Below are 14689 nucleotides of genomic sequence, written 5' to 3'. Positions count from 1 at the left end.
CAATGGAGTATCTTCCTGGTAGAACTCAGCGCCTATCTGTGTCTAGAACATTTTGGAGTGGAGCATAGCCATCAAAAAGCCTGACTGAGAACTGACTATTTTCCATGTTGAAACTTTATATTTCTAAACCCAATGATTGGGGTTCTGCAATAGTGATTAGGATGTAGAAGGATGAGTGTTTTGTTTTGCAATTCTAAATATATTACATGATTGGAGATGGCATTTAATTTTGTTGTATGATGTACTATGGCAATCAAGTTATTCTATTGCCATGTTTACAGTATGTTCTTTTTAAAAGACAGTTTCTCCTTTTATACCGCTCAAGGTAAGGTGAGAGGTGAAAAAATGATATGAAATGCGGATCCCTTCCCCAGTGGAAAAATATTGAAAATTATGACCACAAGATTGTGTCTTTCTTCAGGGATTTTTAGTAGTAATCCTCCAAAGCTGAAAACAATGACTTACTACTTGTGAGTTTCATATATGTTTTGATAGGAAGAAGAATTAGGAATGTTTTAGGACATAATCTGTAATTGGTAAATCTCTAAGACACTTCACATAACTTACTTGTAATGCAAAATAATGAAAACACTATAATATTTAAAATGAACAATTTTAACTGACATAAACTTGCTAGTATTTCAATAGGAAGCATGTGCCTGTTTTTTGGCTGATGAGATAGTAAAGTTAATTAAGATGGTTGTTTTTGTATGCCTTCCCGTCATTTCAGACTTAGGGTGATCCTAAGTCTAAAGTTTAGGCCGAGGGCCAGATAAATGACCTTGTGGCATCCAGCCCACAGGCCTTAGTTTGCGGACCCCTGTTTTAAAGGCTGAGAACAACCTCATTGGGTATTACATTTGTATTTTTCACCCGTTCACGATTTCATAAGAAAATAATGCAAGATTTTCATCTGTTACATTTTGACCAGAATTTTTGGTAATCTTGCAAAGACTTCAAGAATTTACTTTCTAATCTTAAAAGCTAACATTTCCTTGATGAGTAGGTTGGCCCTTTGAAATACTTCTATGTTTCATGTTTTGGCAATTATATTTTGAGCTGAAAATACACAATATATACGGTGAACAGAATTAGTTTGCCATTGTGATCCAGAGGCACATTCAAACAGACAGCTTGGCTGAATAATAAAATTTGTCACTAATTGAATTTCAATGTTGCTCCATTTTATTATTTCAGCACAAATCAAGCCACACTTCCAAGAAGGGGAAACTAAAAATAGAGAATATCTGTAGAATGTCAAACAAGTCTCAAAAATCTGTGACTGGAAGGTCTGCTGCTTGTTGGCAATGTGTAGAAAAGCTGGATAATTGGACAAGATCAAGAAATTACCTAACACATGTACTTTTATACATCAGTACCAAGCCATCATAGAAACCTTAGAACTTTCTAATTTCATTTCTTCTTTTATAATGAACAATCCCATGAAATGTTTATACCTAAACTTAACCACCTATTTCCAAGAAATGAAATAACATACTAATCATATATATCAAATATATAAAAGTTATAAATGATCATAGAGTTCCAGGTCTTTGAAAATAATGCGACAAATCTTCTCTTCCAGAGAGAGCAAAGTTAAAGGCTTGGAAACAACAACTGCGTTACCTTCCACCATCTTTCCCACTCTAGCCTCTTCCTCAACAGTTTCCCTGAAAAAGTGCAGTGGGGATTATGAGTTTGAGAAAAACACTACAAACCCCATCCTGTACAGTTTCAGTGACATACAATAAATGGAAACATATTTAATGAAGGATATGGAATATTACAAGCAGGCATGTAGCCAGGGGGGGGGGGCTCGGGGGGCTTCAGCCCCCCCCCGAAATTCTCATGGTGGTTCGCGAAAAGGCCTTACTACTGCATTATTTAAACTGTTATGTTTATTAATATCATGATTTGATCACCATTGTCAATATATCCCATATGTATGGGGGTATTGGGGTAATGATACAAAAGGTTTGCTAGGCTAGACCCTCTTTCACTCAGAATCAGCCCCCCCCCCCGAAACTCAGCCCCCCCCCCCCGAAACCCCCCCTGAAAAATTTTTAGCCCCCCCCCCGAAACGAAATCCTGGCTACGGGCCTGATTACAAGTTTTAAATAGGAGAACAATGCCAATAACATCTTGTCCCCAAACTGGCTATTTTCCCTCATCCATCTCATGTACAAGTTAAAAAGCATAGGGAACAGATTTTTAAACAGATTTCAAGCTGGATTATTAGCTGGTGTAGATGCACATCAAGTAATGAGTTCCATCCAATGAGTCCTAAGATGTTATTGAGAAAAGTGAATTTAGAACATAGATGATTATCTAGAGTGGTTAGGTTCAAGGAAGATCTCATCAACAATGGCTTCTTTTTGATGAGTTGTAACACAACCCTCCTTCAAAGAACTATTTATAACCTTCTGATCAGTACCTCCTTTTGACAGGAATAATTAGCCAGGATGGATATGTGTCTAAGAGATAAGATAAGCCTTATTTCTCTAATAACACATCATGTCTACACATCTCTAATATCACATCATGTATAACAAATTCATATTGTTCAACAAAAACAGACAGTTGCATTTTCCAGTTACCTTGAAAGGATCTATTTGCAACTTAGAATCCATGTTCAAATGAATTTGAGTGATTTTCTCCATTACTGTATATTTGTGCAGATTCTCACTCAATAACCTGAGATCCAGAATATAATAGCCTCTTGAAACATGAAACAGCTATGATGGATAGGGTTGCAATGATTTAACAGAAGTATCAAATAAAATTTTCTTTGTATTGTCGAAGGCTTTCATGGCTGGAATCACTCAGTTCTTGTGGGTTTTTTCGGGCTATATGGCCATGTTCTAGAGGCATTTCTCCTGACGTTTCGCCTGCATCTATGGCAAGCATCCTCAGAGGTGAGGTCTGCTGGAAATGGGAAAAAGGGGGGTTTATATATCTATGGAATGGCCAGGGTAAGACAAAGTGGCTTTTGTAAGTTGGGCTGGGTGTGAATCTTTCCACTGACCACCTTGATTAGCATACAATGGGCTGACAGTGCCTAGAGCAAACTCTTCTTGAAAGGTGATTAGATGTCCCTGCCTGTTTTTCTCCCTGCTTGGGTCACACCTTTTACAGAAAACCCACACACACAGATAGATATCTACATAAAAACTCCAACCATCACCCAAGTCAAAAAAGAAGCACCATTAAAGCCTTGGCAGACCGTGCAAAAAGAATCTGTGAACCCCACCTCCTCCAAGATAAACTGAACCACCTCAACTGGGCTCTCCAGGCCAATGGATACTCCACCTCAGACATCAGAAGAGCTTCAAGACCAAGAACAAGCCACGAGAGTAAAGATGAAGATCCACCCAGAGGAAAAGTGTTCCTGCCATACATCAAGGGAACCACTGACCGCATAGGGAAGCTGATGAGGAAACACAACATACAAACAATCTACAAACCCACCAAGAAAATCCAACAAATGCTACGTTCAGCAAAGGACAAGAGGGATCCTCTCACCTCTGCAGGAGTCTACCGTATACCATGCAGCTGTGGACAAGTCTACATAGGGACCACCAAACGCAGCGCCCAAACCAGAATCCAGGAACATGAAAGGCACTGCAGACTACTCCAACCAGAGAGATCAGCCATAGCGGAGCACCTGGTGGGCCAACCTGGACACAGCATTTTATTTGAGAACACAAAAATGCTCGACCACTCTCACAGCCACCATGTCAGACTACACAGAGAAGCCATTGAAGTCCGCAGGCATGTGGACGGTTTCAAACGGAGGGGAGGAGGCCATGAAGGTGGGCAAAATCTGGCTACCAGTATTAAAAAATTCTAAAATTGCAACAGCAAAACAGCAGGGAGAAAAACAGGCAGGGACATCTAGTCACCTTTCAAGAAGAGTTTGCTCCAGGCACTGTCAGCCCATTGTATGCTAATCAAGGTGGTCAGTGGAAAGATTCACACCCAGCCCAACTTACAAAAGCCACTTTGTCTCACCCTGGCCATTCCACAGATATATAAACCCCCCTTTTTCCCATTTCCAGCAGACCTCACCTCTGAGGATGCTTGCCATAGATGCAGGCGAAACGTCAGGAGAAATGCCTCTAGAACATGGCCATATAGCCCGAAAAAACCCACAAGAACTGAGAAAATTTTCTTTGCTATTATCACTATGATATTTACTTTGCTATTATCACTGCTACACAATGGAATATCTTCTGCCAGAGAATAAACTGCTAACAAAGCAATGCTCCCTACTGACATGTGTAACCTATATGTAGGTATATGTTACCTATATATATTATGAAGCTCAGATTCATTACTAGGATCTTATCCATCTCCAAAGTTATGTGATCAGCTATCCTCTTTAGTGTGTTATGAATATTTCAGTAAGATATATTTCAAACAGAATATGAATGGAAATCATAGCATTCATACAACATTATTTAAACAAGATGGCATATATGCCAAATACTAAATGATAAAAATGTAATATAAACATTATTTGAACATTAGGAATTCTCTCATCATCAAAAATGGGAATGTGTTCTCCTGTACTCAGTCATATAGGTCAGAAACAGATTCACAGTAGTCCCACAGATATCAATAAAACTTACATACAGTCACATTGATTTCAGTGGACTACTTAACATGTGATTTGGTCTGCGTTGAATCTGTAGACGCTAAGCCAAATGCAGTGGAAGTAGTTTTAATGGCATTTCCCACTTTTAATAATAGTTATGGTAATCAACACATTTTATACTAATTTATAATCCCTGAAGTGATATTTAATTACAGTCCATAGATGGCTTTGATTCAATAAAATATTTAAGCCTTCTAGAATGATAATGTTCAGAGCCTAAATAAGGAGTAGGATTGGCATACTTTTGAGTGTTTAACAGTATAGACTATATCTTCCCCATCCTCAGTCCTTCAAGTATAAATTCTCTCAAGCAAATTCATTAACTCTACAAATTTAACATAATTGCCATATAGACATAGACATATGCCAAATGTCTATATATATAATCCATTATCCACAATAGGTTGCATTTATCACACCTTCATTTTGTTGCTCTTCTTTGTTTAACCTTTGTTGTTGTTAGTTAATTATCAATCCCCTGAATGAGAGACCTCTGTAAACTCCAGTCATCAGCCACAATCCCCAGGGCTTGCAAACTCATGATTGTTGATTCCTTTAGTAAATACGTCCACCAGCAATGTGGTCTTCCTGTTATCCCATATCTTCTTCTTTGCCAGTAATATGTTGAACAGAAAGACTTACTAAAATATCCAATCAAACAATCTAACCTTTTAAATCTTTCTTTTTAGTGCAAGACATATGCCTGTGTTCTGGAGAGTCATCTTATGGGGCTTACCATAGATTTTGGTATGGGCTTTGTATGCTTTGATGCTGCAACAAAGGTAAGACCTTGAAAAGAATGATGTTTTGGAATTGAGAGTTAACAGATTACCTCTTTCAGCGGTTTCATGTATATGTTGAACAGCATAGGAGACAGCACAGAGCCCTGAGGGACCCCACAGGCCAGTGGCCAAGCAGTTGAACTGAAATCCCCCAGCACCATCTTCTGAGAACGTCCCTCCAGGAAGGAATGAAGACACTGAAGAACAGTTCCGCCTTTCCCATTGCAGAAAGGTGAACCAAAAGGATACCTTGGTTGATGGTATCGAAAGCTGCTGAAAGGTTCAGGAGACCCAACAGGGACACATTCCCCATCTAGTTCCCTGCGTAGGTCATCCACCAAGGCAACCAAAGCTGTCTCTGTCTCATAACCAGAGCTGAAACCAGACTGAATGGATCTTGATAATCTGCTTCATCCAGGAACCCTTGGAGTTGTGAAGCCATCCCACAATCCAGAACCTCGCCTAAAAATGGGGGTTGGAGACTGGTCTGTAGTTGTTCAGTACAGAGGGGTCTAAGGAAGGTTTTTAAAGAAGTGGTCTTTCCACAGTTTCCTTGAGGCCTGCAGGAACCCTGCCCTGATGTAGGAAGGCTTTAATCACTTCCCTGACCCACTCCACCAGTCTCCCTCTGGCCTGTTTTATGAGCCAGGAAGAGCAAGGGTCTAGACCATATGTGGTGGCTCTCAGCTCTCTAAGAATCCTGTCCACATCTTCAGGCTGCACAAATTGAAAGGTATCCATCAATACAGGACAAGCAAGTGCCATGGTTACATCCACTGGAGCAGAATCTACTGTGGTGTCTAAGTCAGATTGAATCTGAGTGATCTTATCTGCAAAATGGTGGGCAACCTCCTCATGGTGTGCTGTTATATGGTCAACATTATATTTTGGACCAGGTTGAATTAGGCCTTTAACTATCTGAAACAGCTCTGCTGAAAGATTTTTACTTCAGCAAAGTATTTGTATAAAATGTTCTTTTGCTGCTTTTATTTTTTTAACACTGGAGACAATCTTCTTTCCTCAAATTCACCTTTTGTAGCCATTTGATCCAGTTCCTCCAACAGAAAAAGACTGTGTCAAGTTAGGGTTGCCAGGTCAGGAGCATCTGAAGCCTTGAGTCTTTGTGAGCCACTCCTGGTGATGTCATTAAATTTAAAAATTCCAGCCTTTTCAACCTCTGCTGTACACACAAATATACAAAATGTCTCTAGTTGTGGTTTAAGATTTGAGATAAAATGATGAAACTTGAAACACAAAAAGGAAAAATGTTCCAAGCTTTGTATAACTTCATACACTTGGAAGACAATTATACTCAGCCACGAGTGGTAAACTATGATGATAGTTGTAGTCCTGCCACATCTTAATGTCCCAATGTTTGATTTTTTTACATTTTATTTTTGAAAAACAAATTATTTTCGTTGATTTATTCCATCAATTAACAAACTTTTGCCATACAAGTCTTATCTTGGTATACAATATTCCAAAAGTAAATTTACCTTATGTGACACTTTATACATATCTTAGATGTGTATCACCTATTACCCATACTCTCCCAATATTTATTTGCAATGTTTAACAGGAGAACTTGATATAAATTGAACATATACTATAGGCTCATGTAACTTTCAATGGCTTATGGGACTCTATAATATAATCATTACATGATGTAGGATCCATAACAAAGTGCAGTCATACCATTCATTCCTATTCAGTCATAAAGTATTATAATTTTTTGTTGCTGTAAAGAGTGAAAATTCTGAATAAGATAGGGTAGCTATTTTTAGAAGGTCATCATTTTAAAATAGACATAATTACATTGGAAATTGCTTGACTTTGGTCCTTATCCCATTCCCCCCGCCCCCCATGCCATTTCACTGGCAAGCATGCCTTTTCACTATTACATGAGGGAAGCATCACCCAACCGGGGCAGAAGTGTGCTGACGCCACTGGAGCCAGCACAACATAGGAGCCTTCCCACATTGACGAGGAAGCATCCTAGGACACTTCCATGCCAGTTGGGGGTGGGGCCTCTCCTGAAAGTTGAGGGACATAGTGTGATGGCTGCATGCCCATCCATCTCTCAACTGGCTGGCAATGCTTATATTGGTAAGTGTGATGAGGTCCATACACAAAGAAAATAATCCTCCATGGAACGAATCCATGGAACTCTGTGAATTGTGTAAGTTTAGTTTTCTGGTATCTCTTGGTTTCCCTTAATTCTAATGGTTTAAAACCATATGTAAAACTTTTGCCAAAGAAAATCCAGATGTATGACATGGAAAGTTCTCCTCACATACAACCTCAAGAGAAGCAATAGAGTAAAGCACCACTGACCACCTACTGTTTCCATTCTTTTTATATTGTTTAATCTCCCCACTGTAAGCAATGTAACCAGAGAAAACAAATTAAACATGCCAGGTTGGATGTGTGTGTGCTTGGGCAGGGGGAGGGTAGGAAACTGTGAGGAAAAGCTCAGTTTCACTATAACAAGCATGAAGTAGTAACATAACTACACCAGGGAGACAAAGAGGAGAAACTACCAACAGCTGAAGGATGTAAGTGATTCCCACTCAACCCATCTATCAATATAGCCATCTGTACCATGCAAGATTGTGCTTGCTAATATCCAGGAATAGCTCCCAATGTAGCAACTTGCAACAGTAAGAAGAGAAATAACATGATCACCACATCCAGTGAAGACAGCTGAGTTTTCATTCTAGCCAGACACTTATTGAAAAGATCTGTATTTTGGGGAACCCAGTTCCTGCTGGGAAAAAAAAATCACAACTGATATTATTCTAAGGATAAGACATTAATTTTGTGGTGCCAGGAAAAAAAGCAAAACAAATATAGATTTATGTAGAAGTACAATTTATATAGAAGTACAATTTATTTTATTGTACTTCCTCTCTCTCCAGTTTCTTGTCTCAGTTTATTCTGTTATAGTTCACCACCAGACATAAAAATGTATTGCAAAAAACTATTTGCATGGGATTTTTTATTTGCATTTTTGCAACAGAGGAAATTTAACACAAAACTCTTGATCAAAATATTCAACAGGTAATACTATCAAAGAGGAAAAATATCCACTGCCCAGCAGCTAGAAGTCATTAAATTTATTTATTTATTTATTTCATATATTTATATCCCACCCTTCTCCCCACAAAGGGGACTCAGTGCGGCCTCACATGAGCATCAGAGGATGCTAACAGCATAAATATCATAAAAATTACAATTCACAATAAAATCATTTTAAAACATTGTACAAAATCATCAGTAAAATTTAACAATAAATTTAGCCACAAACCTTGGGATATTTATAAAATCCTACTTTATTCACTCACCTGAAGCAAGTAATTTGCTTTGACAGAGCCATGACATACCACCCACTCTTATATTATCATGATTACCTCAGGCCTGGTCTATACTTCATTGAAATCAGTGGATGCTTTTCCATTGATTTTTCCTTCCAACAAAAACATGCTTCAGGCCTACTTGGAGAATACTGCAGATAATTGTCTTAAACATTTGTTTATACTATGTGTAGGTATGTAACTGAGGGCCCTTCCACACAGCTGAATAAAATTCCACATTATCTGCTTTGAACGGAAATATATAACAGTGCGGACTCAGATAACCCAGTTCAAATCAGATATTGTGGGATTATCTGCCTTGATATTCTGGGTTATATGACTGTTTGGAGGGGCCCTTGGTGGGTTGGAGTTACAATTTTGAGAGATGGATAGTTTTGAGGGCTAGCTAAATAAAGCTCACAAAAATGGAAATACTTCCACCATGGGGCATTTATATATTATTTTATTATTATTTATTACATTTTATACCATGATGTAGCCAAAACTCCTTGGTTGTTCATGTCCCTTATACAAATCATAACTCAGAGTTGTCCAAACCCATCAGTCGGGTTTATTAAGACCCCAAGGAGCTTTGCAAGTAAATACCAAAGCTTTAGGAGCAGAGAGTTATGTGATCCCTCAGCTTTTCAAAGGAAGGATAAACCAAGCAATATTGCTGACTAGCTAACTACACTCTTGGCATTCCCCTGTTTCAACCTGCACAACTATAAGGATATGGGCAAGATAAGTATGCATCTCTTACCAGCTCCACAAGGCACTCTGAGCTCAAGAGAGCAAAGGCAGAATATAAATGATCAATTCCCTAGGACCTTTAAACATAGGCTTGTACAGAAGTGTTAATAATAATATGCTTATAACTGTATTTATGTTTGCATCGGTTGCCTAAGGCTGGAGCGGCCTAGCTGTGAGAAATGTGTTACCATGGAAACGAGGCAGAAGAAGTGGGAGGAGCTTAGAGAGAGAAGGTTTTGAAAAGTGACAGTTAGAGCAGAGTGAGTGGGAAGACTCTGAGAGAGCCAGTCAGAGTGTGGGACTCTGAGAGAGCAGGAGAGTCAGTTTTAGACTCTGAGGAGTGAAGAAGTGAAGAGCCAGGTTTTAGTGTTCGTGAATGGTAGAGATTTATTCAGCTAGGAAGCTGAAGGGGGAAACCTTGTTAGTTACTTTAGTAGAAAGAACTAACAGAGGTTTGATAGGATCGCCAGTCAGGAGGAAGACTGGAGAACTGTGATTTGATCAAGTATAGATCAAACAGAAAGACTATTCATTGTAGGGAACACTGGTTAATAAAGCGCTTCACCACAGCAAGAGTTCATAAGTTGTAACATCGAAAGTCTGAATTGTATCGCAACCAAGTTACATGTAACCATCAAGTATTTGCCAAGCTTAACATCTTCATACTGCAACCATACGCTTTATATAAAAATAAACTTGTTCTCTTTGGTTTTTAAAACTGCCTCATCTCCATTAATTTTACGTTCGGTGCACCCACTCTACCAAAATTACCTCACAACACAAACAGAGCCTTTAATACCAGAGCCTTTTACAAATCAGTGGCTCCTCTCTCCTAAACCTAGGCGCTTCCTCACTAATTGGTAGCGTCTCTTTATAATTTGGTGGCAGCTTCATTACCAGTGGCGAAGGTCTTTTACAAAATTGGTGGCAGACGACGGGATTCGTTTAACAACTGATCAAGTGCCTTAAGATTATTTTAAGAATAAGTTGTGAGGTAAAAGTTATTGGAATATGGCTACCAGGCGACAGAGAAAGCTTGCTGAGGAAACAGAGGGAGACCAAGAAGAAAGTTCGGGCTCTGAAGCAGAAACAGAGCCAGTGCCTGTGACAGAAATGGCTTATAAGTACAAACTAGAGATAAAACGATTAGAAATAGAGGCAAAAGAAAGACCAAGAGAGAGAGAACTGGAGATAGAGGCAAAACAAAGGGAAAGAGAGTTTGAAGAAAGACAGAAAGAGAGAGAACAAGAGATGGAATTGAAAAGAATGGAATTTGAGCTGCAGAAGCAAAGATTGGCTTTGTCTCAAACATCCAGTGACATCCAGGAAGGGAGATCTGGAGTGGATACCCCAGATTTGATAAAGAGATTCCCTAAATTTACCAAGGATGACGATCCAGAGAAATTTTTGATCTCTTTTGAGAGATGTTGTAGAGATTTTGGGGTTGCTAAGGAAAAATGGATGATATATCTAAGGCCACAGATAACTGGAAGACTTTTACAGATTTATGGAGATTTACCTGAGGAGTCTTGTGGAAATTATGATTTATTTAAGAAACAACTTCTACAAGAGTATCGATTAACTCCTGAATTCTACAGATTTAAGTTCAGGACCCTAAAGAGAGATAAAACCCAAAGTTTTGCTCATGTGGCCTCTAAATTGTCTCAACTGTTCGATAGTTGGCTAAGGACGTCTGAGGTGGAAGATTACCAACAGCTGAGAGAACTTTTAAAGTTGGAACAATTTTTCCAATTAGTGCCTTATGATATTCGCTGGGTGATTCAGGATCGCAAACCATCCACTATAGCAGAGGCAGCGGTTATGGTAGATCAAATAATAACCCTAAAAGAAGGATTCAAAAGGGAAGATCTGCCAAGTGATAAAAGAACAAACAGGCAGCCATTTTACCAACAACAAATGCGCCCACAGCAAGAAAAAGGTTCTGACATAGAAAACACCACCTGGAGGAGGCAGGGTGTAACAAGTCGAACTGCTCCTGAGGGAAAAAGAAGGTGCTTCCAGTGTGGAAAGTGGGACCATATAAAATATCAATGTCCCCTGTTAAAAAAAGAGAAAACAACCCTCTTTGTGAATAAAGTAAAAGAAACACAAAAGGCAGAACCAGATACTTTGTCAAAGGAGAGTTCAGAGTCAGAGCCTCAAGAGAGACAATGTTTGTTCATCTTGTCAAACACCCCATCTAAAGATTACTTAGAATCCATTTCCATTGACAACAAAGACGTAAAAGGACTTCGAGATACAGGCTTCGAAGTATGTATAGTACATCCAGAAATAATACCTCAGAAATTTCAGCGGCCTACCTCTGAAATAAGATTAAAAGGTTTGGGACCTGCGATACCAACAGCAGTAGTGACTTTGCCAATAGAATATGGAGGATGGAAGGGTATGTGGGATTTTGCAGTCAGTCCTGACATACCATACAGATGTTTAATTGGAAATGATCTGGCTAAGAAGATTGAAAACTGGAGGATGACGTGTGAGGAGAAAGAATATAACAACAAAAGCCCTGATCAAAAAGCCATGTGTTTTGCCATACAACAGGATGGGGATGAGAGTCCGGAATCCAGCGCCACGGTTGCTGAGCTTGTTAAGAAGACGGGAGGAGTTGAAGAGATTCGGCAGGAACAAGGAGCCGATGAATCTCTGGTACCTCTGTTCGCTTTGGCTCAAACCCCCACAGTATCGGCAAAAGGACAGCCCTCCGAGTTTGTGCTAAAGAATGGTGTCTTATATAGAGAAACCAGAAATGTGAAGTCAGCAGAAGGATCAGTGACATGTAATCAAATTGTAGTGCCTCAAAGTTTTAGAGAACAGCTGATGAGGGTGGCACACGAGAACCCTCAAGGTGGACATTTGGGTGTGAGGAAAACCACAAAGAGAATCACTAAGAACTTTTATTGGCCTGGCATGTTCCAGAAGATCAAAGAGTTTTGCCAGTCTTGTGATATCTGCCAAAGGTTGAGTACTGGAAGGGATAAAATTAAAGCTCCTATGATCCCTATGCCGATAATTGGAGAACCATTTTACAGAGTGGGCATTGACATAGTGGGTCCTCTTTGTAAGCCAAGCAGACGTGGTTACAGATACATTTTAACCATGATTGACTACGCCACAAGATATCCAGAGGCTGTAGCTCTAACTAACATCGAGACAACAACGATTGCAAATGCACTGTTATCCATTTGGGGAAGAACTGGTTATCCTAGAGAATTGGTTTCGGATTTGGGAACTCAATTTACTTCCAGACTTATGTCAAAATTGCTTGAGTTATGTGGAATCAGACACCTGACTTCAACAGCTTATCACCCACAGACAAATGGACTAGTTGAAAATCTGAACAAGACTTTAGTCAAAATGATAAAGTCTTACAGTCAAAAGAAGCCATACGACTGGGACGTCAAATTGCAACAACTGTTATTCGCCTACAGGACCGTCCCTCATGACAGTACTGGCTACAGTCCATTTGAATTGCTATATGGAAGGAAAGCTCGTGGTCCATTAGACCTGATAAAGGAATATTGGGAGGAAAATCCGGCAACAGATCCAGTTCCAGTGTCGGAGTATTTAAAGGATCTTCAATCAACAATGCAACTGGCTAGGGACATTGCACAAGAACATTTGCTTGCGGCTCAGCAGAGACAAAAAGACTATTATGATTCTACTGCTAAGCCAAAGATCTTCAACATCGGAGATGAAGTTTTATTTTTATCTCCCAACAAAACCAACAAACTTCAATTGGATTGGTCGGGACCCTGGAAGATCACCAGGAAGCACAACCAAATAAACTATGATATTTATGATGAACATTCCAATATAGAAAGAAGAGTTCATGTAAACATGTTAAAGCCTTATGTTGGAAGGTCTGCTAATGTATGTTTTGTTGTTTCGGAAGAAGAATCCGGTCCCTTTTCTTTTTGGGAGGGTGATCGTGAACAGTACAAAAATTTGAATCGAGTAGAAATAAACATAGAATTGTCCCAACCACAACGAAGAGAGGTTGTGAAAGTTTTGAGTAAATATAAAGACATATTTTCAGATTTGCCAGGAAAGGTCCAGGGAGTCCAGCATCAAATAAACACCGGTGATGCAACTCCTATAGTATCTCCACCCTACAGGGTCACGGGGAGAATTAATGAGTGTATTGAAAAGGAGAAAGTTTACCTTACAAACGGACCATGCTCCATTAAGATGGCTAGATAATGTGAAAGGTACGAATAACAAATTGTTGAGATGGAGTTTATGTTTACAGGATTTTACATTTGAAATTAAACATGTTTCAGGTAAACGGAACATAGTTGCAGACGCCTTATCTAGAATTTCGTAAGGTTAAAGGTTTGTATATATGTATAAATTGTAATGTATTTTAACCATAATATGTTTGCCTTTCAGAAATGTTGTGTATTTATATATTGTTGGATAATATGTAGAATTATTTTTGCCATTCCGGGATTGAGAATGGTCCAAAAATAATTTTTCTGGGGGGGAAGGTGTACAGAAGTGTTAATAATAATATGCTTATAACTGTATTTATGTTTGCATCGGTTGCCTAAGGCTGGAGCGGCCTAGCTGTGAGAAATGTGTTACCATGGAAACGAGGCAGAAGAAGTGGGAGGAGCTTAGAGAGAGAAGGTTTTGAAAAGTGACAGAGCAGAGTGAGCGGGAAGACTCTGAGAGAGCCAGTCAGAGTGTGGGACTCTGAGAGAGCAGGAGAGTCAGTTTTAGACTCTGAGGAGTGAAGAAGTGAAGAGCCAGGTTTTAGTGTTCGTGAATGGTAGAGATTTCTTCAGCTAGGAAGCTGAAGGGGAAAACCTTGTTAGTTACTTTAGTAGAAAGAACTAACAGAGGTTTGATAGGATCGCCAGTCAGGAGGAAGACTGGAGAACTGTGATTTGATCAAGTATAGATCAAACAGAAAGACTATTCATTGTAGGGAACACTGGTTAATAAAGCGCTTCACCACAGCAAGAGTTCATAAGTTGTAACATCGAAAGTCTGAATTGTATCGCAACCAAGTTACATGTAACCATCAAGTATTTGCCAAGCTTAACATCTTCATACTGCAACCATACGCTTTGTATAAAAATAAACTTGTTCTCTTTGGTTTTTAAAACTGCCTCATCTCC

The 14689-nt window shown here is 39.2% G+C and overlaps 1 protein-coding gene across 2 annotated transcripts in view; it reads left to right on the top strand.

Moving 5' to 3' along the window:
• The window catches only part of SNTG1 (syntrophin gamma 1), a 299235-nt gene that overhangs the window by 270374 nt on the left and 14172 nt on the right, over positions 1-14689 (top strand). For both annotated transcript variants that reach the window (XM_067467429.1, XM_060775287.2), the window contains exon 17: positions 5347-5439. In XM_067467429.1, the coding sequence (XP_067323530.1) occupies positions 5347-5439 (93 nt within the window). The remainder of the gene's footprint in view (positions 1-5346; positions 5440-14689) is intronic.

Source organism: Anolis sagrei, chromosome 4 (genome assembly GCF_037176765.1).
Source record: "Anolis sagrei isolate rAnoSag1 chromosome 4, rAnoSag1.mat, whole genome shotgun sequence".
Taxonomy (NCBI): Eukaryota; Metazoa; Chordata; class Lepidosauria; order Squamata; family Dactyloidae; genus Anolis; species Anolis sagrei.
This window is presented reverse-complemented; position numbering and strand designations above follow the sequence as displayed.